The 26,022-nt window shown below is 43.0% G+C and overlaps 1 protein-coding gene across 2 annotated transcripts in view; it reads left to right on the top strand.

Moving 5' to 3' along the window:
• Positions 1-26,022, top strand: part of SH3PXD2A (SH3 and PX domains 2A) — a 210,114-nt gene that overhangs the window by 170,271 nt on the left and 13,821 nt on the right. Inside the window, exons 8-13 of one of the 2 annotated variants that reach the window (XM_042019252.1) lie at positions 2,435-2,548; positions 6,688-6,771; positions 17,729-17,846; positions 23,308-23,639; positions 24,500-24,549; positions 25,882-26,001. In XM_042019252.1, the coding sequence (XP_041875186.1) occupies positions 2,435-2,548; positions 6,688-6,771; positions 17,729-17,846; positions 23,308-23,639; positions 24,500-24,549; positions 25,882-26,001 (818 nt within the window). The remainder of the gene's footprint in view (positions 1-2,434; positions 2,549-6,687; positions 6,772-17,728; positions 17,847-23,307; positions 23,640-24,499; positions 24,550-25,881; positions 26,002-26,022) is intronic. The other variant, XM_042019253.1, reaches the window with a different exon arrangement.

Genomic DNA, 26,022 nt, shown 5'->3' with positions numbered 1-26,022 from the left:
AGTTTCTCAGTCTTCTCAGTTGTTGAGTCTGTTTAAGTAAAACACACGTTTTTCTGTTGATATGCTATTTCACTGAGCTATATTAAAGCCTTTCTTCTGTCTTTCTGGGAAGCAAGCTTGAAATGGGGGAAGAGAATTTCAGAGTGGGGGGCTGGTTTTTCCTGAACTTGGACAAATGCTGTGAGTTCTCAGTAGCTGCAGAGGTTTCTCATTTATACTTTACCCTTCGGCAGAGTTTATAAAGGAAATCTTTAGAAAGAAATGATAACTTTGATGAGTTCTGTGGCAATTAGGAGCTTTAGCCTGAGTCGTGTTTAGATAGATGGAGGCTCAGCTGCCCTATGGCCCCAAGCAAAAGACCTAAACTTGGCTCTGAGGCCAGTGAGCCAAACCAGAGAAGCTGTATTGTGAAACGGGCTAGCACAGGGTTGGCATCAAGGAAGTGTGATCCAGCCCTCCAAACATGGTTTTACCATGGCTTGAATTTGGCCCAAATGTACATTTTTAAGTATAGGCAAGTCCTTTTTTCACTTGTGTTTAATTTCTTTCTGAGGAAGAGTTTACGTAAACTATTCCAGTCTAATTAGTATCAGCTGGAAGGCAGCTTCTTGCATTTTGTGCCTAATTACAAGTGTATGTTAAACTGTATTTGCTACCCATGTCGATAAGTTGCTGGTGAAATAAGGAACAACCATGAAGACGTGTTTTTGAAACGGTCTGGCAGATCCTGCATGTTCGCTGCTGTGGGCTTCATGGCAGGAGAATCCACCTCCTGCTGAGGGAGAATAACTAAATTTAAATTTTCCAACCATGAGCCCTGTGAAGCAAAGTTTCCAAACCTCTGCTGGGCCAGAAGATGGAAATCTATGTCTGAATTTGGAGAGTAAATAAATAGAGCTGCCTAGGAGCTGCCCAGGGGCATGTGAGGGGTGGTTGCTTGGGGTACATTGTCTCCCAGCCACATGCCCCAGGGAGGAAAGCAAGGGTTTGTAGCTACTGTTCTCTGGTAAAATCTTCCGTGACAGGATTTGGAATGAACTTGGGTGACTTTTAGCACGAACACTTGAGCATTGTTTGAGCAGGGTGGTTTTTCTCTTACAGACAGTTGCATGTGGCATGGCAGCAGAGCCCAGCGGACCTTCCCTTCTGCCTTGCTGGGCTGGGCTGCGGCATCCCAGCTGTGGGAGGGATGCGTGGCCACCTCACAGCTCACTAGTGTTGGTGCCCATCTCTTTACAGCCCAAGCTGGCACCTCTGCTCATCACAGGCCAGCTTCTGTGAAATTTGCTGTGTTTATGACAGCCATCAAAGTCTGTCAGCTGTTCTGCGGTGCATGTACAGAAATAGCTGTTTTCCCAACTCCCTTTGGGGAAGCTGGAAGAGTGGTATTGGACAACAGTTTGTATGGTCCTGACAAAGCAGCTTATGTTTTCTGGGGAAACTGGGGGATCACAGAAAACAACAGAAGTGGTTTGCTTACCTGTTAGACTTCTTATTTTCCTGTTGTCTTAACCCAGACCTTATCTGAATGGAGGAGAATCTAGTTGTGCTTATATCTGAGAGCAGCAAGTTCTTGGGTGAGTGAGTCTGTGTCAAAACCAGTGAAGGATTCAATAAATCAGTGTGACCAAGCAAGAAAAGAGGCAAGGATTGTTATAGTTGGAATGCATTTAATCTGAAGCTGGCATGCATATAATTTTATTCATCTTTCTACAGATACAACTTAAAGGTTATATCCATATATACTGCTGAATACTTAACATTTTTGTAGATAGCGGTAGAAACTTGGATGTTCAGGTGACAAATAAGAGGTGCCTATGGCCTGAAGTTAGATTTTAGTTGGCTTTTCTCTTTGTTTCTGTTCTGTGCAGTACTTTCCAGCTTCCCAGGGCACTGAATTCAGGTCATGTTTGTTAAACACCAGCTGTGGTTACAAGTGCTCTAGAAGCACTTTTATATCCTGTTCTGAAATCTGTACCCTTCTATGAAAGTCATTCCTGTTTCCCTCATTTGCCTTTTATAATACTTCATGTTAGGATTTGGGCAGTGTTTGTGCTATTTCACACATGTTCACATGCACATATTTACACGTACAAAGTGTTTTGATTCTGTAGATGTACACGTAACAAGACCAGCTTGGAGAAGCTGAATTAAAGAACTTGAGTCAAAGTTGTCATGGATGGACTTTGAATTTCTTAAAATAAATTGATTATTTGCTTCATTGCACCCTTTTTCTAGCAAGCCTGCACACTACCACTGGGAGAGGATCTGATAGAAATGGTATAATAGGACTAAACCCTTTCTTGTTCTAGGAAGCTGCAGAGTAGCTCAAACATGCACCAGAGCTGCTGACTCTGCCATCTCCTCTGTAGCATTTTACTATTCTTGTTCCTCTAAGTGTTGACCAAGAAACTTCTTTTGCTTCTTTTTGTAGGTTGGTGGTTTGTGAGCACAGCAGAGGAGCAAGGATGGGTCCCTGCTACATACCTGGAATCCCAAAATGGAACCAGAGATGACTCTGACATCAACACATCTAAATTTGGGGAAGGTATGGAAAGCTTTTTGTCATCAAGAGAATATTTGTATTCACTTGGTTTATGCTTTTTTCCCCCCAAGTGAGAGCTGCTAATCGGAAGAAGATGCATGATAGAGCCACAGGCCATTGAAAGGAGTGAGATTTAACTTTAATGGTTGCTTCTCATTAATTTCCTTTAATTAATTAATCTTGGAAAATAGTTTCACTGCTGTTTGCTGTGGTCTGTGGTTGTGTGGAAAGGTAATTTTATTTGGTATGGTCCATTCCGTTAAAAGTGAGATGCTGTTTGTCATGTATATGTATTTAGCGCACTGCTTTTTTTTTTTTTTACTAAAGATGCTTGTCAGGTTCCAGAAATTGAATAGTTCAGCATCACATGTTCCTCAGTTCCATTATGAAAGACTAACCACATCTTAATGGGCTTCTCATGTAGCAACTGTGTACAAAGGACACTTTTGTTATGATTTGCTCCATTCTAGTGAATCTAGGTGCTCTTGACATGATGCTTATGTAAAAATGTATGTGGAACCTCAGCTGACCTTTCCTTAGCAAAGGCAGGAGGCTTAGAGATGTGTTGGGGTGACCATCTGACCATTAAAATGGCACACAGGCAACACAGAGCTTTGTGCTGGGCTCCAAGGGTGACATCTGCAGCTTATTGAAATCTTTGTCTCTGTAACTAATTTTTCCCTGCTCAAGTCCACCCATATCCTGGTTTAGAGACAGACTGGCTGTAGACTGGTAGGCCAGGAACCAGTCTGGTATGATGCAACATCTTAGTGGATGCAAAAGCAGTGAGTAAATTTTCCCTGTTACTAAAGAACAAAACTTTACTGCTCTGGTCTGCAAGCACTGAAGAATGCCTTGTCTGTTGGTCTGTAGCTTCCTCTCTTTTCCTGACTCTTAAATACAGTGCGTGCTTGACAGCCTTATTGCTTAAACTGCTTTCATTTCAAGCTCACTTCCTCCCTTCATGTTGCTCTCTGGAGTGTACTTGGCACAGGGCTGCTGCCACACAGCATTTTGTCCTGGGTAATGGAAAATCCATCAAATATTCCTTATCTCCTTCCTCTCAGTCCCTTTTAATCCATTATGCTGCTCTCTTCACCTACGGTCAGCAGTCCTGCTCCCTGCCTTACTCCAAATCCAGATATGCTGAAACCTGAGACTGCCCTTGCCTTTCACTCGGTTCCATCTCAGTGACAGATCTAATTGCATAACCTCTGCAGCTGCTCTGATGTGCCCCAGCTTTTGCTTGCTTTTTAGTAACTTTGGTTTATGTTATTAACCATCTAAGCTGAGACTTCCTACATTCTTTGTTTCTTCCCCTCCAGTTGTTCTTTACTTGGGCTATTCTTCTCCATATAATTATTTCGTAGGAGAGGAAAGAATTGCTTGGTTTTACTGTCTTTAAAAAGGTGTATCAAAGTGAATGTACTTAGACAGAAAATTTGCCAGCTCTTTCCAGGTAGGCAGGAGAAAGGGGCTCTGATGTAACTGAGGAGGAAGGCTCTTCAAGTGGATGAAGTGCCTTAGCCCCAGAATTTAGAGCTTATACAAGTTTCAGAGTGACTCCAACAGACATTAACTTCCTGCAACTGTGCAATCTCTGCTCCCCCAACTTTGAAAGAGCAGAAACACTGATGCAGGGAGCCTTGTGTATCAGCCCCTTGTCCCTCCCCATTTGAACAGGCCTAGAACAAGTCCACTAGCCAGGCAAACCCAGAAGTCTGCTCTGCTGTGGCAGGCCCAGTAAAGATAGGGGGGTGCTGAACACATCTTGCTAATAATTCTGCCCCTACACAGCAGTAATATTTCCATGTGTCTCTGTTTAAATAGTCTGTTCCCTGAGAAAGACAGACAGAAGTGTTTCCTCCCTGCACCTGAGCTTGTACAACATTTTCATCTGGGTGAAGGCAGACAGCTGATTGTTACCTGGGCCTGTGTTCAGAGCAATGTGATCTTGCAAGGCTTGGAAAACAATCAGAAAGCAATCTAAAGAAACATTTAACAGATACAGGAGCTGATAAAGTAAACATGTTAACATAATCTCTGGAAAGGTGTAGACACTTTTTAATAAGCAACCTTTCTGGTGCCTGTGGCATGGCCAACCAAGTCCAAGTTTGGGATCAAATGGCAAAATTCAGTATTGTTAAGGAGGAAAAAACCCTGGCTCGTACAAAAGCATCACTGTAGTATAAAAGGGCTATCACTGGGGATCGCCATACATTGTGAGGACATGGTGTGGAGGGTCTGTGTGACCCACTGTTTTCAAGGGGTGTGTTCCTGGATGGCTAAATCCTCCAAACTCCCAGTGTGAGAAGGAGCAAGATGACTACTCTGTATTGGCACCTTAAGCCGGTTTCTACCCCTTCTGCACCTCTCCATCCTGCAAGCCTTTACACTCAGCATTTCATTTCTTCCTTTCTTGTATAGAAACCTCCTAACACAGGCAGCCTTACTGCAGCTTAACTTCTCTCTCTGCTATAATCTGTGTGTCTGGTGAGGTGTCCTATGTTGTCTCTTGTGTAGCATGCGTGTAACTGGCAGTCTAATGTCCTTGTGATTTGGGGAAAGTCACCGGGTTAAATCTGCTCATCTTTTGTCCCTCCATGGGCTTCCAAGAGGATCACTGATTTCCATGAGCCAAAACCACAGCTATCTGTAATCTTGAGATTCGGCTCCTCTGAAAATTTATGGTTGGTTTTTGACCAATATGGGATCAAAGGGGAAGTATAGAGTACCACAGACTAGATAATGTACCTGTTCAACACCATTTATCACACCTCCACTTAGGACAGGGTAGAAAGGTTTGGGCCTTACAGCAAAGGAAAAATTGAGGAGAGTGAGCTGGATGTAAAAGTCTGGTCTAAGTCCCTGACAGATAATCAAGGACAAAAAGTCAAAAACCACTCTTTGGTGAAATTATTTTTTTTCTTGTCCAGCTAATGATTTCCCAATCAAATAATTTTGCTGTGCCTGATTGTCTGCAGAACACAGTTCTAAAAGACAACGGTGTCTACTCCACTCTAAGGGTATATTCCCTAAATAAGTGCACATATGCAGAATTGAATTATTATGAATGATTTGATATCAAAGTTTATGAACAGCTTCCAGCATCACTAGTAAAATGATTCTGTTTGCACTTCAGCTATTACTACCTTGCAATATTTTGCATTGCTTTGCAGCAGCACCAAGCACCCTTGCAGTTGTTGCCAAATTAGGATGGAAGCCCTTGAATGGAAAAAATGGAAGTGTTTGTCTGTGTTTCTGTGCCAGTCTAATGGTTCCAGTGTCTTTCACACCTGTACAGGCAGAAGAAACTGAGTACAGATCTAAGTATGTGGTCCAGAAAACAAGTGGTGTCCTCTGTGCACAGCTGCTCTCACAGTGCCATTTCCATAAGTGTCTTGTCCTTGTTTATACTTCAGGCATAAGTTATCGTTTGAGTGTGTAACTAATACTCAGTCCTGGCTTGTTAGCTTCTCGAGCCTGCTCAATAATTGCAAGGTTAGTTTTTTTCCTTGTATTGTAATCTATATATTAGAAGTTTTGATCATGAGAACCAGCTGTGGTAATGAATGGAAGTCATGTCTTGCAAGCACATCAGACACTTTTCACTTGGGTTCAGTTCCTGAGTGCTGCTGTTATGAAGCAACTTACATAAGAGTTTGTGGGTTTGTTTACAGTGTGATAATTTTGCTTAGAGAGGTTTAGAGCCCTGTTGGGTTTAATGTCATATGCAATAGACTGAATTCCCCAAAGATAATGCAGCTGAATTAGGAGATGCAACAGCAATGATGATGTGTCCTGCCACTGCACTCTCCTTGGACAAGTGTCTTTAGTTGTGCAGCTTATTTTGGAATGCGTATGTGGTTTTGATTTTTTTATTAAAAGTACTATTTTTTGAGAAGCCAATAGCAAGAGTGGCAATTTGTGACAGTTCTGCGTGGCTCACATCGCACAAGCTCAAGAAGTTAACTTGTTCCACTGTACTGTATAAACTAAAAGCATCTGCATCCCACCTAACCCATTCCCACTAACAAGACCAGTGCTTGTAAATACCATGTTTTGTTTTTATTCCTCACCCTCCCATCATTTTTTTTTCTTTCTTTTTCCTTTGTTTTGTTTCCATCCATGTTCCAAACTAGTTTCTAAGCGACGCAAGGCTCACCTGAGGCGCCTGGACCGGCGATGGACGCTGGGCGGGATAGTCAACAGGCAGCAGAGCCGAGGTGAATGCATAGCCTCCTATGGCACCAGCCACTCAGGGGGCACCAAAAGCCCCACTGCAGCTTCGTGTGTCGGGACCTGCATCTTTGGCACTCTGGTAGTGAGGGGCCGCAGCTCCAGAGTTCAGATGTGGATGTTGGATGCGGCAGCTTGAGGGTGTCTTGGAGCCAGGATTAGGCACCCCAGGAGCTGGTAACCAAGGGTAGCTCTGCAGTCTGGCTCCTTGTGCTGTTGGGGAAGCTCACATCTGTTGTGTTTTAACTTTGGGCATTTTTGTCCCCAGTCTTTCCTACCTCAGTAAGGACAAGTGATAGTTTCAGGGCTATTAAAATGAGTTGAATGCCAAAAAGCCATGGTCAGAGATGTGCACACTGGAAAAGTGTGTTGTGTGGAAAGATGAGAATTGTTCCAGTTTCAGTCCCCTCTCTTCCTTGTAAAGCAGTGCTTGGTACTAAAGAGAGACTTGACAACTTTTGGAAGTTTTTGACATCATTCCTAGGTGTTTAGAATACCACCACTAGCAGCATTTTAGTTGGTTTGGTTTGGGTTTTTCTTAGCTTTTGCTGGTCTAACAGTGAGTATGGCAGGGCAGAGGGGAACACCTTGTGTTTGGGTGAGTCTGTGTTTGGGTAAAATCCGAGAAGCCTTCCAAACCAAGTATTTCTTAAGTGCAGGTGAATCATCTTTCCCAGAGCAAAGGTACCCCTATTTATATCCCGATCCACTTGCAAAATCATGCAGGTGTGTTCGTTGCACTTTGGAAAGGAAAGGGGGGACAAAGCACCATTTGCACCTCTGTGTAACTTTCAGACAACCTTACTGAGAGAATGGATCCAAATGTAAGCGCAAGAGATGATTCCCAGTTGATGGAAAGGTGCCTTTTCCCATGGAGGAGAGAAGGTGCTTTTAAAGTGGCAAATTTACCTTCTGGATTTGATGATGGTACTATGTGTAGCCTCCTGTGTCTCAAGGACACCCAGCTTTTCAGTGGCCCTTTAACCTTGTTTCAAATTGTTATTGAGGAAACAAAACCAACAAGATCTGTGTTCTTCCTGCCAGAGCTTGACCCTGCAGCAACTGGAACTACTTTCAGAAGACAAGGTCTTGCTTCTCAGCCACCAAATGCACTCCGAAGGCACCAAAAAACCATCATAAGCACACATACTGTCTTGGGGGGAAAGAAAGTCTGCTTGTTTCTGTGCCCCAACAGTTTGGGAGCTACTTATTTTGCTTTGTCAAACTCTGTCAGATGCTTCCTGGCAATTTAACTGTGAGAATTTATGGGAATCTGTTTTCTAAACAATTTATTTACTGGTGAAAACAAATGCATTCTTTCATATTCATACAATATTGCAAACAAAGCTCCATAAAATACTAAGACTGCATAACCAGTCCCTTAACAGTCAGCTGGTAAGACTCAAGGACCTAAGCTGCATTCCCAAGTTTTTCCTCTTGCATTCTGATACCCACCATCTGTGTGCATCTTCTCCAGACGTGCCCTCTGACCGCTGTCAGTGTTCTCCTTGGCAGTCTTCCCCACTATAGGCTCCCCTAATCCTTCCATCCTTGCCTTTTTCTTGCTTCATTACAGTTTCTTCCCTATTAGGCCCAAGCAGGCCTGGGGTTTTGAGTGTGTTGGAGAATATGTGATTTATCTCAAACTGAATCTTGGCACTTGAACTTGGCACAAACTTCAGCAATCTGTGATTCTGTCCAAGGTTTGGGGCACCCTCTGTGACTGAGCTGCTTCTCTAAGGTCTCTCCAATGTATTTCAGCCACAGCTAGCCAGGCTGGCTAAAAATAGGCTGTTGAATGTCATCAGAAATGATAGGTTGGGGAACTCTTACAAGAGCAGGCTTATTGGAAGTAAAGAAAGTGATTTGAATAAATGGGCACAAGTTGGAGACAATGGCTTCATGATCTGGCAGAGCTGCAGCCTGTACAGACATCTATGCCTTCCAAACTGCAGTTGTTGAAAGTATGAGTTTCTCTGGGTGTCCAGCCTGCTGTTCTCTAACCGAGCACAGTTTATGTGAGGTCAGGAGAGTTTTTTGCCCTTCTTCCCCTCCCATCCCAGCCCAAAAGACTTTTAACAAGGCCAAATTTGGGTGGGTTTGCACTGAAATGTCATGAAGTGTTCATATGCACCCCCCTGCCAACCTTCAAGTCCTTGCTCCAAAGCACAGAAGAACTCAAGTTGTTCAAACAGGACGTTGCCAGAATTGTTCAACACAAGCAGAACAGCTTCCCCTTCCCCACTTGGCCTCTTCTTGGAAACAAACTCAATTAAGCAGTTTGGCTGAAATTCTTCCCACCCAGCAATATTCTGCTTGAAATAGTCCCTGCTGCTGGAAGAGGGTTAGCTCCAGGAGTTCACTGGAGTTTAAAAGCAAGCTGTAAAGGATGCTTCTCTTTGTATTTATGCTTGAGTACCACTAATAAGCATTTTTATCAGGTAGGTCTGTGATAGAATCACCTTAAGGCTAGAACCAAAGGATTGAGCATTGTTTCTGAAGGGCAGAATTTTCGAAGTGACTTGAATATCAGAAGCACCAGGAAAGCCTGAGTGCAGAAAGGAAGAGTGCTTGCTTCCCTGTTAGACTGCCTGATGGGGGAGAATTATTAGGGGTAGCATATGGCTTATTTATTTCTACCCTTTCCAAAGCTGTTTGAGGAGGCTAGGCATCTCTGACCTCCAGATATTTGGAAGCAGTGTGTCTGTGAATAAGAAACATGAAAGACAAATTATTGAATATCATGGGTAGTGGTCCTTTTTTAAAACTGAAAAAAGTCTGCAAGGGGAACAGCTGTAGTCTGTTTCTACAAAGAGAAACAGATGACTTTTGTTGCTGAACTTTTCTCTTTAAAATGGTCTGTGGTGTGCCCAGATCTAAGAGATTATATTGGTTTATGTTTCTTATGTAGCTGCAAAGCTTGCTTTTTTTTAATGTTAAATGTGGTACATTCTCTAAACATTTTCCTATACATTCTGAAACTCCAGTAATACAAATGTGGGTTGTGAGGAGAAGCCTGAAAGTTTGTAGTTTTCCTCAGTCTTGACACTCGTTAGACCTGCTACAGAGTTCTTGTTTTGTACACGGTTAAATAGTAATTCTACACATACATTTATTTGGAACTTCCCCTGGAAAGGAACTTAGGATTGTTTTCAGGCTAATTTAATGAAAAGTCATTTGTGCTTGTACAGTTTGATTGGTAAAATTGGGAGGTTACATGCCTGTCTTCTATGCCAAATATCTAAGTTATTGCTGCTTTGGTTTTGTGCCCAGTGTTTTCAACTGGAGCTGTTAGAATGCAGGAACGCACTTTAAAGTTATTCATACCAGCAGTATAGTGACATGCGGGCTGAATTTCTGCCAAATGAGCCTATTATTTAGGGGTAGCTCCTAGCACAAGGAATAAGCTATTCATTGAAAGAGTTAAAAGTTAGAACTTCCCACTGCTTGCCTGTCTTAGGGAGAGAGGGAGCTTGATGGGGAAAGGCAGTGTGTAGAGGGAAGGCAGCCATGTAACCCAGTGGTCTTGATACTTGAACCTCATCCTGAGTCGGTCTTGATACTGGAACCCCATGTCCTAGCCCAGGTGGGTGGTTCTGCAGCCAGTTTTGTACCTGCATCTCACCAGAGCTGTTCTGCCCTCTTTGGCAGTCCCCTCCATGGGACTTCTCCCTTTGTTTTCACTCTTCCCTCCTTGTGCTTGATGGAGATGAAATGTTTGTCACTCACAGCAGAAGGCTGTGAGTGGCATTGCTGTGCTAAATCAAACCAGCACAGAGCAGCTTCAGACTTAGTTTGTTCTCTTCTTTGGTTGGGTTTTTTTTTCTTTTTCATTTTTTTTCTTTTGTTTGGTTTGGGTTTTTTTTAACTCAGTTCTCCAAGGAAAGTAGTAAATGTTTATTGCTCCTTGCTTGGTTGAAGTAAGAGCATGCGCAATACAAAACTGTTCAGAAGAAATGTCATTGTTGTTCTTTTCTATCTGTTGTCACAAGGTTTTCTGTTATTTAAGACAAAAAAGGCAGGGAGGGGAAGAGGGACAAAGGCTGAAGAGCTCCTGTCTGCAGATGAACACATTTGATAACTGTTGACAGTCACTCTCTCTCTGCATATTTAGGCAAGTAAAACAAAGTCCATGTTGAATTAATGCATCACTTTCTGGAACAGCAAGACTTTTTCCAGAAGCAGGTCTGACAAACGGGGGGGTGGAGCGGAGGAGTGGGGGAGGGAAAACACAGACTGCTGACAGAGGGGAAAGTATTTTGGAAGAAAATTCTTCTGTGGTTTGGAAGATGTGGGTTTGGGGCTGTTGCATTTTGCTGAGAAATCATTAATTGGCTAATTTCTAGTCCGGTTCCCCCCATCCCTACCCTTACTGGCATATCAAACCAGGATGGGGTCACAGAAAGTTGGGGGCATGTACAAGCACCAACTGAGCAAAGGAAATTACTCCCTTATTTGGTTGGCTCCTGAAGTGCTGCAGATAACTTCCACGCTTCCTAATGGAGGCAGAAAAGAGCAAACTTAGAAAATAGAGGTGAAGGAAAGGAATGTGAAATGGGGTGCTCAGAACTTGGAAGCAGAAATGTCTGAGCACTGGCTGTTTGCCTGGGAAAGATGAGACTGATTGTGCAGAGCTGGAAACGTGCTTTAGCTGCTTAAAGGCAAGGCTCCTGTCCTAAACAGTTTACAGCCTAAACAAAGATCTGTGCATCAAAGGAACGTGGGCAAGGGGCGATTTGGGATGAATATTTTTGCAACCAAAGGGGTTTTCACGGTGCAAAATGGTACTTATTCAGTATTTTTAAAAGCTTTTAGAGAAGGACTAAAACTAAGCTTGTTTGGTAAGGCAGGAAATTGGGGTAGGTAAGGCTTATTTTAGGAAGGATTTGAGAGTTTCAGGTTATTTGATAGCACTGAGGAAGAAGCCTGCTCAGGTTGATGAGGCATCATATGAAAGGCATGAGGCTGAGTGGGGAAAGATCACAGAATTTGAAGGAGTGGGAAATGCACGTGAACACATGAGTGTGTGTAGTAGGATATTAAAGCAAGGCACAGCACACAGGCTTGAAAATTCAAGATGGAACAACTGAATGGGGAATGCACTTGGCAGGAGTCTGGTTAAAGTGCCAGAGTACTGCTGTGCCAAAAGCCTTCTGCAAGAGCAGTGTGTGCTGAAAGGCTGGGGAGGGAGCAAAGCAGGCAGGAGGTGGCTGTGCAAATGAGTTGTTGAAGGGCCAGATTGGGGCTTTGGCAGTCAGGAGCAGCAATGGTGGAGGACTTTGAAAATGTTGGGGCAAGTCTATCACATGGGTGATAGACTAGGAGGAATCTGAAATAATCAGTGCCAAGGGAATCAGGAAGATGGAATAAGGAGGATTTGGAAAGCGCTACTGAAGCTCTGTGTTACAACTCGAGCAGTAAAACCATAGGGCTGCTTTCCTTGACCTGACATTAAGTATAAATCCAGACAGCCAGAGAAGGGACCAAGTTGCCTTTTCAAGACACCTCGTAACTTCAGTGTAGTGTCTGTGTGCACAGTCACACATGTAAAATACAGAATTGTGGTTTGACAGGTGGGATTGGAGGAGCCTCAAAGGCTGTCAAGTTCAGTGTCTTGCTTTGTCAGCCAGGTAGGTTTAATTTCTTTAGTAGGGAATGGAGTTTCATCTTAGCTGTCCTGAGGTTTCTCCTGTGGGAGAGGTGTCCTAACAGGTCACCTGATACGGAAAATGCCATAACCAATGCCTAAAAGTTCTTCTGAGATTCCCCTTTTACTACTTGACAGAAATACATCAGGTGAAGCAAAAGAAAACTTACTTGGAAATAGTTTGTTTAAAGGGAGTGTGTTGGAATGTACCCAACTGCTCACTGGTTACAAGCTGAAATCCTACACAAAGGGAAAGAACACAAAGCACAGTTGTCAAGGTCTGCGATTATCCAAAAATAATTGTCATTGACATTAAGTCCTCCTAAAATTTAAGAAGTAAAATGTGTCATCCCTCATTTTTCTGCAGCCAGTATGTTGTATCACAGCCAGTGAACAGGCTGGGCAAGACAGAACAAATGTTTCAGTCCTCATTACACTATGACTGCAGAGGTGACCTGTAGCTACTTGATGAGCGTTGCCAAGGTGCCTACAGGTCATCTTGCTCTGCTGTCAATCATACATAGCTGTGTTATAAATTCTTTTTATGTGAAAAGTTGCACTTCATTAAGCTGCATCTTAAAATCGGTCGGACAAGAAACATGGGCATGCTTAAACTGTCCTAGCCAGGTTTTAGATCAAGTTTTGTATAGGTTGCCTTGACTCTGCTCTGCGTTCAAAAAGTGGTTTTAAAGTAGCTTTTTAATTTTAGAGCTATTGATGTTTACGTGTAGGAAAGGCCTCAGCTTGGCAAAACACTGTGATGTTGGTGGAGGAACACGAAATGGTTGTGTTCTTGGTTTGGTAGGTTTTTTTAGTTTTCTTTTCTTTTTGCTTCTTTTGTCCTCTTCTAGTGGTTGCAGGACATTAGGTGTTAGCAGCTTGTGAAAGAGTGATCCATAACTCTCAAACACCAGTGACTTCCTCGTACCAGGTCTGTTGTGTACTTCTGCATAGACCTTGTAGTGTATGTGGCTGTAATGCAGGGCACTGGACAGCTCAAATCCTTCATCCTGTCTGTGTGCACACCTTCCAGCTGGACAGCCCTACCTGTGCTACATTTTATGGGGGGAAATCTTTGTTGCTAGAGAAAGCCCTCTCTGTATTATTGTGGGATGTTCCAAGGACATGGGTACTGTTATCTGCTGTCCATGCTGTTTTCCCAGTGATCCACCAAGATCTGTCCCTGTATTTTGGTTCCAATCCTCTACTGTATTTGTTCAGGAGATTTTAGGTAGAACCAGAGCAAAATAGAAGCCTGCCTTTATTTGGGAAGGAGGAAAGGAAAGAGGAGAAAAATAGACTGATAGGGAATTGAGGCTTTGGAATAAATAGTGGACTGAGCACTGGGCTGCCAGGAGGGCTGGGCAGAGCACAGCTACAGCAGCATGGTATGAGCTGGGTAGTTGAAATAGTGCAAAAATTCTGGTTGTGCATATTTTAAGTAGTGTCTGTGTCTGGGGAGGAGAGAAAATGACACATACTCATCCCTTCCTTCCAACCTAAGTAGGTACAGTTGGATAACGCATGATGGGACAGACTTGTATCGTAGCTCTTTGCCAAATGGGCTTTGCTTCTTCATGCGTGCCTTGTTCGGATTTAGGAGTGCAGCTCAATTTCCACAGAGGAACCGCCTTTAGCTCAGCTGGGGAAGGTGTCTTTGACCTGCAAATTAGCGGTAAAGAAATGTGAGTGAGGTTGGCTAATTGAGCAATTAACAGATCTCCGGATCTAAGAACAGGGCTGCCTTCTTGCCGTTTTCATCTCGAAGGGGGTAGGACTTTCATCCCATTGTTTCTAAATGCAACCTTTTAGCTGGCGTATGTGTTTTGTAGCATGTAGTAAAGTTTATTCTGCCCACTTGACCTCAACACTGAGGCTGATGTAACGGAAGCTGCAGCTGGGGAGTAAAATTATCCTTCTGTTTGGCTTGGTTTTTTTTTCCCCCCCCCGGTAATTCTTAAATCAAAACTTAATGAACCAAAATTATATGCTTTTGTATTCTCTGTAGATCTGGGCATATAACTTCAATAGTAGGTCTGGGATGGTTCACTGACTTCTGTTTTATACTATTGCCTGTCACAGCTGAATGAAACCAGCATGATATATCAGATTTGTCAGTGTAACTCAGAGCAGTGTCATTCTACTGTCTGATGCTCTGCTGATTCTCTCATGAAACCATTTATCTATTTTAAGTCTTCACAGCAACTTTACATATCAGTCATGAAGTGTCAAATATCTTCTCTTAAAGACTTTAGAATAATAATCTGATATGTTGAATGCTATTATCAGTCCTCTTCAGTGACACATCCACTGAAAGCTCCCCTGCTCCTTTCGGCAAATCTTGGTTTATATAAAGTGTCCACTGGCTAGAGATAATCTTTGAGAAACAAAACAGAATTTACACTTTGATTACAAGGGGGCCCATATCTCCAGAATACTGTTTAAGTTACAAACTTCATGTATGTTTGTGGTATCTCCTGCAGCATTGACAGAAACCAAACGTGTGTAATCTTGGAAATGTAATTTTTGCTGTCAAAGTACTTTGCAAGGGGAAATTGTAATGATGGCTTCCTGGCTTTTATCTGTAGGCTTAAAAATAGAGCTGCTAAACAAAAAAATACTGTGGGACCTTCTTTTCTAGAGTGGATTTTTAACACTTTGGATTGTCTTGCTTCATGGGAGATCCTTTTTCTCTCTCTTCCATCCCTATTTCCATGCACTCACTTTTTTTTATTTCCTCTCTATGGGGAGGAGTCACCTGAAGGGCTTTCCTCTCAAAAAGCAGTAGTCCTGAGTTGAAAGCCATAGGACTGAACGTGTAAGCAGTGAAGGTGCTCATGGACAGAATAAGACAGTGGCAGTTCAGAAGAGCCTTACTGTTTCTCCTGAATGATCAGTCTCCAGCGCTGTTGGTTTTGATGGGTGACCACTCACCCATCTCTGTCTCACATCCTCACAGAGATGTTTGGAAAGTTGTTTTGGAAGCTAGGAATGAGCACCCTATGCATGGTCATCTGCAGAAGAAGGGAAGCCACATCCCTGAAGAGTGAGACCACTGTGCCCAGCAAGAGGAGCTGACTAGCTGAAGCAGAGCCTGGTGTTTGTGTGGAGGAAAAATAGAATAAACATAGCAATTTCTGTGGGAGCTGTAGTGGCAAGGGTGATCTCTGACAGCCTGGGTTATAAAGCAGCTTTGGTATGGGGGAAAGAAAAAAAAGGGCTTTCTTCCAAGACTCAGCAAATATATGCTTAGCTCGGTATTGCTGTCCTAGAAACATCCCTGGAAGTGTCTGAAACAATATCTGGACAGAGCAGCTCTGAACTTTCCCCTGGCCCCTTCAGGGGCAAAATCTAGCTGCCCAAGGGTCTTCTGCAGTTCAGTTTAGTGCTTTGCATGCAGTGGAAACCAGACATGTAGGTCCTTCTGCAGCAGGAAATTGAAAATAGAGGAGAAATTAGTCCAATTCTACCACACAGAGCAGAAGCCTAACTAGGAAAGCTGTCCTGTCCTGTCATTTGGAAGCTGGGGTTTCATTTGCCAGGTTTCATTCATCAGGTTCCATCTCGTAGTGGAGTATTTCTGTGGGGAAGGTGTCATATGCTGATGGTGCTACTTAAAACTAGCTGGAATTTCTTACCAGTGATAAGCCAGTGAAGCAGCCCTTCTAGGGGAGTGCAGCAGAGAGTCTTTTCCTCTTGGTAGCAAAGGTTTTGATGGATTTTGCCCCATCAGAATTAGAAAGATCCAAATGTGACCAGTCAAGGGAACTTGACTTCAGAGATGTAGCTTTACTGAATTTGCTGCCATCAGATGCTCTGTCAACATTACTTTCCCCTTTCTGAGGTATTATTTCTTACTTTGTCTCAGTAAGGGCTTGTTTGAATTATTTTTCATTAAAGTTTCCGTGCTTCACCCAGCAACAAAATGCAGTTGAGCCACAAAACCAAACAGCTGCTTGGATCTGTTTTACTCTCTTAAAGGGTGTTTGCTTCAAGCTGCTGCAACCTGTTCGTGTTTCCTTTGTTCTGCAGTGATCAGGAGCTCTGGATTCACTTCATTTCCTGCCCATTCCTGTGCACTGGCAGCTCTCTGTTTGTTATTCCCTGCCTTGTTGTGACTGCTGGTAGAAAGTGCTAGGAAGGCTGGCTGGGGTGCACTGAATCACTTGCCTTCCTGCCTTTAATCTAGCTACAGAAACTCATGCTGTCACTGCACTGTAGTTTGGGTTGAGGAGAGGGGTTTGGTGACACTTTCTGTGTCTGCTGCTGCAGAGGAAGGATGGTAGTTCAAGTTTTCAATGCCAGGTGTAATTTTTTAAGCTCCAGAGGGAAAGGTTGACCTTGAGTGTGATGGGAATGCTGCACTGAATGACTCCTGGGTAGGTGGAAGGAAGATGTTGACAAGTGTCTGTTCTGCTCTGTTTATTGAGTTGCTCTCAGCAAGTCTGCTTAAAACCTGTGCCCAGCTGGGAAGGGGATAGATGCTGGAGATGAATAGGGATGCTAAGTTTTTGGCTCAAACACCATACTTGAAATCCAGTCTGTGCTTTTGAAGTCTGTGTCTTAGTTCTAGCCCTCCTTCACCAGGGTCACACGTGCATTTCTCTGGAGTGAGGTTTAGCAAAAGTATGTTTGTAAAACACTTCACAACCCACGAATGCAAATGCTGTATCGTCTCCTATCATTTGAAAACCTCTTTTGTTCTTTTGTCACGGTTTTCTTAATGTTTCAAGCTCGTTGCTGTAGACCTATGCTGCTTGGGAGGTGCAAGTAGAGCAGTGTGCTGGGCCAGCCCCTCTGGGCTGGGGAGATGTGTCCCTGTGGGGATGCAGCACTCGGGTTTCAGTAACACAATGCTTTGTGCAGCCATGTGCGTGTGCAAAGAGCCAACTGGCTGCAGCTCCCGCGGTGACGCTCGGCTGATTTGGCAGCCGGGTTGATTCTGTCAAGTTACAGTATGGGAGTTAAGTCCAGCTTCAAATCCTCTCCCTTACCCGTTTGAGGAACTTGGAGGGGGGGAGGGAGGCGGGAAGAGGGGGGGGGGGAGGCAGCTCTCTGGGGACTTTGTGTCATTATTGGCATGGAAACATCTTGTGATTATCAGCAGCAGGGTAGTGGCGAGGGGCTGATTATCTGTCATGTCGTCAGCATAAATAACCAGTGGGCCCCTGAGCAGGGCTCCGCCTTTTGTAATGGCTTCGCGTAATCGCTGCACAACAGTTTAAAAGCAAGCAGTGCAGAAAAACAGCTGGACTGATCCTGACCCTAACTGATGTTGCCTTTTCTCCCCTCACCAGAAGAGAAATATGTCACTATCCAGCCGTACGCCAGCCAGGGGAAGGATGAGATTGGGTTCGAGAAAGGGGTCACCGTGGAGGTCATCCAAAAGAACCTGGAAGGATGGTGGTACATCAGGTAAAGAAGCTGTGCAACCTACTGAAACTGTGACAATGAGCTTTTCTGATCATTCACTGAATGTTAGCATTTAAATCATTCTGTAGGTGGACAAGGAAGCCCAAATTGTTCATAATGCCTCTTGAAGAAATGTAAGGAAAATTCTGAGGCGATACAATGGTGGCTAAAGTAACACTACAGTGTCTGCGAAGGCTGTGGACCATTCCAGTGAGGAAATGCCTTAACTTGCAGTTTTAGAGATTTTTTTTTTCTTGCTTCAAGTTAAAAGCCATATCTGAGTTAAGATCGGTGAGACCTAACAAGGCTTTCTGTTGTATATTATTTTAATGTTTCCAGTATAGGAGTTATTCTACAACCTATTTAAATCTATTTATAGCAATGCTGAAAGGCTGATTGTGATCTCTTGAGCTGTTTGGGGCAGGTAGTTCTACTTTCAGGGATACGAGATCAGTTTGCTGACTATAGCCCTTTTGCAAGCTTACCAATGGTTTCAGCTAATTTGCTTTGATTTCTGTGTGTCCACATTAGGTATTGTTGATGTAGAGGGACTGGATTCCAAGGGCAGGTGAAGTTGTTATTGTGTATTGAATTTTGTTAAGTAATTGGAACAGCAGTCATTGCAGAGGGTTTTGACTTGGGAATCTCCTTTGTAAATGTGGGAAGACTGTAGGTTAGATATTGTCTCAGTGATACAGGGTGGCAGGATGAGCACTTGATGAGAGCTTTCTTTATCTAGGTTCACACAGCATTTAAGTTGTAGTGCTCTTTCGTGGTTCTCCCCCTTGCCTTGTATCTGCGTGTGAACCTGGCAGTGCTGTGACATCTCATTTCTCTTTGGACAAGATGTGGTACAACAGGTAGCTTAAAAATGGAGCTTTAGCTCTCAGCAGTGCAGAACATCTCATATAGTCATCTTTTTCCATTCAGCATGTAATTATAGTGATTTTTTCCTCTTTCCCTCCCCAAGTCATAACTTGCTTTTGTTTGAATTCTGCTTGATTTATTGGCTATGAATGAGGACAGGGAAAATGCTGACTGAAGCAATGTTGTTGTTTTTCTTGATTTCCCTTACTTAGATGAAAAAAAATACCACTTTTCTATCTAATGATCCCATGGAGCAAATAAGCTAATAAAGATAGCAGTGGAGCCAGGAAGGCACTCTAGATAGGAGGAACTCAAAAATGCCTGGGTTTGGTCAGGTCACATTTTTTTCTCCCTTAATCATCTACAGAAGTGGAATCCAGATTTTCAGATAGGTTTCCTGAGAGGAGAACCATTCCAAGACATCTCTAGTTTATTTTTGTATTCTCTTTCTGCAGTGTAGCCTGGTTACTACTGTAGGTTTCCCTTTGCCATATTAGCACTCCTGCAATAAGTTGAATTTTTTTTTCCCCTTTTCCTCACACGCTCCTTTGAGTCAACCCAAAAGACTCATTTTTCTACACATCAGGAGTACCTTCTGGAGTATGGTGACACTTGCTGCAGTGGTTTCCATGGCATCTTCACTCAAGGCAATCTGCTGGAAGGACAGTGGATGCCCCAGCCCACCCCCTGATAGTTGGGGAGTGCAGCATGTGCTCAGCTTTTTTGTAAGGCATTTTTGATTTGAGAAACCTCTCTTCTTGCTGGAAGATGAGTTACAAGCTCCCCATATGTGTGACAAGCATGTGGGGTGTCAACTGCACTCCTCTCTGCTGCTTTGGAGCACTGTACTACTTTCTTGCTGGAGGATTAATCTCTAGGAAACAGTTTTTTTCCTTAGGCAACACTTTGGAAATGATGATGATGTGGTCCATCCCTGCAAACTGATCCTTTGCAGCCTGGGTAGCTGTTACATGTAAACTGCCCTGAATACTGTTAGGTGCCCCTCAGAAAAGGACTCCCTTCCAGCAGAAATTTGCTTCTCTGAGTATTGAGCACCTTAGAAGGAGCAACTCCTTCTCCTGTTCTGAGTGTGAGGGGAGAGGGAGCAGGAAGAGAATGCAGTTGGATCCTGGGCTGGATAGCAGACTGAACACGCTTCAGTGTGTAGAGATAAAAACAAATCCAGTAGTTTGTAAATGGAATCCACCTTAAAGACATTAGTTTGTTCCACCTTAAATACGTAATTTCTCCAAATTCTTGGCCATGTGCTGATCCTCATTTCCTGTCCTTCTTTTTCTTTTCTTCTTTTTTTTTTTTTAATTTTTTTTTTTATTTCCCTGGTTTGCTTCCCTCTGGAGTAATTCCAGTGCTCTGGAGCTGGAAAGCAGATGTGACTCTCAGACTTACAGAGGCACTTCTGACTTTTTTTTGACATTCCTATGGTTTTAATCCATTTTTTCCTTCATGTAATATAAACAGGAGGGTTTTAGAAGCATGAAGGAACCAAATCACTGCACCTAAGACCCTCCCAATTCGGTGCTGTACAAGCTAGATGCAGTATTGGTGTCTGTCTTTATTTCGCCCCACGTGCATTATGATTAAAAAAAAAAAAAAAAAAAAAAATATCAGGACTCTGGAGAAATTAAAGAAAGGCTCTGTCCTAGGATCCTGCTTACTGTTCTGTTGAATTCAGTAGATCTGTTCTTCCCAGTGTGGCATTAGCATCTGTCATTTAGATCCTACTTTGCCTCCAGGTGACTGTAATAGATAAAATCTTATGGTGCCCAGGTGGACTGGGTGCAGGGCAAGTACCAATATGCTAAATAAAGCTTTTGTTATTTGCCTTCATCTTCTTCATTTTGTGAGCCTCAACCCATGTGAATGAAGTGCAGCTGGGAGATGCTGACAGCAGTGAAACACCGCGTAATCTAGGATGAGGTTTGAAATGTATCCAGTAGGTTATGAATATAAATGAAGGAAGGATACTTGTGATTCAACTCTAAGGATGTGAAATGAAAGTTGTTACTGGTTCAGGACTTCTTTGAAACTGATTAGTGGTTGTTTTAGTTCTTTCCTCTATGAAATGGGGAAGATCAAGGAATCTGCTACGGTTATATTTTCAAATGGCTGAAAGATTACCAAATTCAAAGGACTAAGGTAAAAAATGTGAGCATATTTCACTTACAGAAGTAGTTTTTATTTGTGATATTGCAGAAATAAAGCAGTTTCTGGTAACTACTGCTCAGCATTAACTTCAGGTTAAATTGGCTAACACAGGGAGAGGTAGCCTACAACAGCCTCTCTTCTGAGGGCATGTTGCCCAGAATTATTAACTGTCCATCTATTGCTGCTATTTTTCATTGGGAGAAACCATGTGAGATCAGAGGTATTTGTAGCAGTGGGGTTACACAGGCTGATCCAAATGCATACAGTTGGCAGGAGAACTAACAGGCCAGTACAGAACCTGCCTGTGGCTGTCTTTCTGATCTTAAACATGGTAAGTCTCCCACAAACTAAGATGGATGTAAACTGTTTTTTCTTGCTGATTTTGCACAATCAAGCTCTTTTGAGAGTAACCTTTGGTACTGAGTCCTCAGTGCATTGGCCGCTGTGGCTGTCTCACAGACAGAGGCCTCTACACCTTCACATCACATAAACTCACAAATATCCTTTAAAAAAACTTACTTGATGCAAAGGCAGCAGAGAGCATTGGTCAGTAGCTCTGCAAAAGGGCTGTCAACTGCAAAAGGGAATGAAGCCAAAAGTCTTCAGGGCTGGAAAATGGCACTGGGTGATGCCTTGACACAACAGGAATTGTGGCGTGTATTGAGGCCTTTGTTCCTTTTCCTTTTTTGGCTTGGTTTGTGGCCTAGCAGAAAAGCCTCAAAAGGGACAGGATTGAATAGATCCAAGTTGCTTCTTGAGACAGTATCACTCAGTGGGTGCTGTGCATCTTTTAGAAGTCAAATCAAGATAGTACCAGATTGCTACTTCTTGTTAGTCTTCATGCATCAAATAAAGCTCAGAATTGTTGGGATGCTTTCCTTTGACACCAGAATCACTGGAAAAACTTGTCACTAAACTTCCTCAGCAGGAGAGATCCTCCATCTTTGCCTTCATGTGTGACAGAAGGCAGGTATGTAGGGAGAAGCAGAATCTCTAGTATCCTGCCTGGTCTAGGTGGGTGGGGAGGAAAAGGTCAGATTTTGGACAGAAAGATCCTCGTAGTCATTGCTAGAAGTACAACAACTGTATTTGCTTTTATACAGGAAGAGTAATAAAGAAGTCTAGAGAATCAAATCTACACTGCATTTTCCTGTTCTGCCTGTAAAGTCCCAGAGCCTCTGTCAAGTGTGTGGATGTGGTGAGGGAGCCCAGGATGAGACTTGATGCAGAGATCTCACTGGAAACCTCAGAATGCAAGTGTTGTCATGACAAAGATGCTCACCTGCCAGGGAATGATTTGCTCATATCCCATGTGCCCCAGCTCCTTCCTCTGCTGTCTAATGAGGCTCCCTTTTCAATAAAGAACCTTGGAGTCCTACTGTTTTAACCTGTCTATTTCCTGAGCACCAGGATTTTAATGGTGCCTGCTTTCCCACTTTATAGTTCAAGTGGCTGCTTTGAGTATCTTGAGAGATTAAAGAAAGGAGGTTTTCAGTGACTCCCACTGAAATAGCAAGTTAGGGTTTCATTAGGGAAAGCAGAGTTCATCCAGGTTGTCCTCCCTGGAGTCTGATTGTAATCTGAAATCCCTGCTGAGGTGTTAGGAATGGCAGGAGTTAGAAAAAACATCTTCCCTAAAGCCCAGTTGTAGAAGAATTACTTCAGTTTGAAGTGTAGCGTGATCAGCTCGGGATGGTGCTTCGGGAACACGCACTGGGTTCAGGTGTCTGTTCACATTTCCCAGTTTATTTCTTCAAATAGCCTCTAGCTAGTTCAGGAAAATGAGTCTCCATCAAAGCCATTTTTCCTTAGTCAAATTGTTTCTTGATCTAGCAGTGCTAGAAGAAGCTGTAGTAGTTTCAGGGTCCCATATGCTCCATGAGAGAAAGCTGCTCATGCAGAGCTGGGAATTATGGAAGGAGGGCCAGTGTTCTTTGTGATTTCAGGGAGGGAGACTTGCACAAGGCAACTAAACTGCAGGCACAGGTTCTCTGTACCAGGTGCTGTACACCCTTATTTTAGCCCATTTTCAATTTGAGTTGCCACTAGGAAGTTTAGAAACTATTAAAATATTTTACTCACTAGTTTGCTTTTTGGCTGTATGGGAAAATACTGAGTTTGCCTGGTACTGTCTAGGAGAGGCATAAAACAAACTGGTGAAGCTCTTTACCTTGTGTGTAACTATTTCTTGTCCAGAGAGACTCCTTACTTAGGATGATTAGTGGCTTTCAACTACAGAGTTCACTGCTGGCTCAGCTGACTTTGATATGTCTAATCAATAGATAATAAGTGAATAGAGACCACAAAATCTTTTTTGAGAGCTGCAAACTTTGTTTGATGTTGTCATCCATCACTTCTGCTTTAGCTGTTCTACCTGAAATGCACGAGAAGGCTGTGTTTGATGTGGTTGTGTTTACTTTTGCCTCTGCAGGTATCTGGGCAAAGAAGGCTGGGCCCCAGCTTCATACCTGAAGAAGGCTAAAGACGATCTTCCATCTAGGAAAAAGAACTTAACTGGGCCAGTGGAAATCATAGGAAACATCATGGAGATCAGTAACCTGCTGAACAAGAAATCTACTGACAAGGAAGCTCAAGTAGAAAACGAGTCTGCAGAAACTCATATCACCAAGAAGGAAATCAGTTTGCCCATCCTGTGCAATGACTCTAATGGCAATGCCATGATGACTTCAGACAAGCAGGCTTCCAAACTGGCCCAGGGATCCCCAGCCATAGCAAGAATAGCACCACAAAGAGCTCAAATAAGTAAGGCAGTAAAGTAGTCGGGGTTTTCACAGGCTTGCAATGAATTCTTGTTCTCTACCTTTCAGGGCTGGCATTGCCTGTCAGCTAAGGTCCCACATGTCCTGGCCTTACAGCCGAGTCCACACAAACAGACCTTTGCATAGTCTGTAGATGTATCAACAGGGACTCCAGAATGTGGTCCTTCACTAGTAGTGATAAAATTTAACTTCACGTTATACACAGGCTGGCTGGTGGTTCTGTATCTTACCCTGCATGTGTTAACTTTGTTAATTTTTCCAGAGAAGAATACTTTTTTCCTTTTGAACACTCTAAAATGTGCCCTTCTACCCCAGAAATGCAGATGATGTGATGGCATGTTCAAGTTGAGGAGACCACCTGTGTCTTCTCTTGCATTTGTTCTGCTGTTTTCCTGGGGGCAAGTTACAATGATTTTACTACTTCATCTGCAAAATGCAGATGCTGACACTATTCTGTGCAAGGAATGGCAAAATACTATGAGAGAGGACAGTGTGAGTGTTTAGTGAATTATTTTTACTGCTGGGGGGAAAATAGGTATCAGGCCAGTTCTTTGTTGGCCAGTCTCCAACAGAGCTGGTCAGTTCCAGCAGAAAATACAATTCACTACTTTCTGGCAGTGATCTCTTCTTAAATTTGCTGGCTTAGCAGAGATGAATAGCTAAGCTACCTTGGTATTTCTAATATACCCTCATAGTTTCCTATCTTGTTTCATAGAGGTGCCTTAAATATTGCAAATACTGACTTCTATTCTCAAACTGTGTAACAGCAGAGAGCTGCTGAAAAATGTGTTTAGCAGTATTTGCAAAGTTAAATAAACTCTCCCTTTTCCCTTTCCTGCTCAGGTTCTCCAAATCTAAGAACAAGGCCGCCCCCAAGAAGAGAGTCCAGTCTGGTGTGTATTGGTTTATGGTTTATCTTAGCAGTGGGTAGGTGTCCGGGTGCTTTGTTAGACTTTGTGCAGCTGTACAAGGTGGGGGGGATATCTGAGAGATCCTTTATTTCCATGCCTGTTCATTTCATTGTTTAAGTGTTGAGCAGACCTCAGGGCATGCTAATGATAAATCAGGTTTTCTGTTATTCAAAATGTTGCCCCAACTAATCAGGTCTGCAGGGAGAATATGCTAGAGCTGCTGTGTTCTGTGCATGAGCATTGAAACTTGTTTGGCTGACTCAGAAGTTTGAAGTTCCTCTGGGTGTCCTTAGCCCAGACTGAAACTTTTGACCTTCTCTTAAGCAACTGGGAATGTCTCTCCTCTTTCTGTTGCTACCACCTTTGAGGTGGTGAAGCTTCACTCTGGTGTATGTTTAAAGTGGCTTGGAATCCTGTGGAAGGATGTATGCTACAGGAATGAGACCGCCTATGATTTCTTATCCCCAAAGCTAGAATTCTGGAAGTTTGTACCAATTTGAGATTAGAACTGTCATCTTCAATAGGAACTAGTCAGTAGTATATTTATATAAAAAGTCAGGCTAATAGCTTTGCTGTACCCTTTATGAGCAGTATGTGACTTGTAATTTTTCTGTCACCAGAGATGTTTCTTAAACTACATGAATAGCATATTAGCATTTTCTTCCTATTTTTCTTTGCATTATTTTCAATTAGACTTTATTTTGGCAAGACTATGACACTTAATTGCATGCTAAAAATAACAGTGATATTATATGTGAAACCCTGAGCATATCTGCTGTTTCCAATTATCTTCATTTAATCCAAACCATCGTATTATCTGAAGGCATTTTATTAGGCTGTGCTTCTGCTGTATTTCAGCATTTATAGTGGAGAAACATCCAATTATAACATTGTTAGACACAGTTCCTAAGGTGCAGAGATACATTCTCTGTGGAATGCCACATGCTGTGTGTGATGAAACATCTACTGTTAGTTACAGAAAGGCTATCTCAGAAATGGAGGAGCAGGAGAATAAAGCACAGTATGTGATTTGCCCTTCTCCCATTGATGGCTCAGGATCATTTTGTCTTTGTCTGTGGATGCTCTGACGTATGGTCAAGAGATCCTGACAGAACTGCAGTTCTTTCATAGAACCCTAAGTAGGGAAGTGTAGAAGCTGTGCAGCTTCACCATCATCTAGTTGGATGATTAGGAAGTAGCACAGGAAGAAAGAGGAGTCTTAGTGAATAAAAGCAATTTTTTTTTTTTTTTCATACTGCTGTTCAGCTGACTGTTTCTTTGGTTTGAATGAACAAAGCATCCTATTTGCCGTAGGGTTTTCAGTTACCCAAGCCACCAGAGCCACCCTCCGTGGAAGTGGAATATTACACCATTGCTGAATTCCAGTCGTGCATCTCTGATGGCATAAGCTTTCGTGGAGGACAAAAAGCAGAGGTGAGCCTTAACAACGTATCT

Source organism: Corvus kubaryi, unplaced genomic scaffold (assembly GCF_017639235.1).
Source record: "Corvus kubaryi isolate FWS band 111438036 unplaced genomic scaffold, C.kubaryi_AGA036_p1.0 138, whole genome shotgun sequence".
NCBI lineage: Eukaryota > Metazoa > Chordata > Aves > Passeriformes > Corvidae > Corvus > Corvus kubaryi.
The sequence above is the reverse complement of the archived record's forward strand: the minus strand, read 5'-3'. Positions and strand labels throughout refer to the sequence as shown.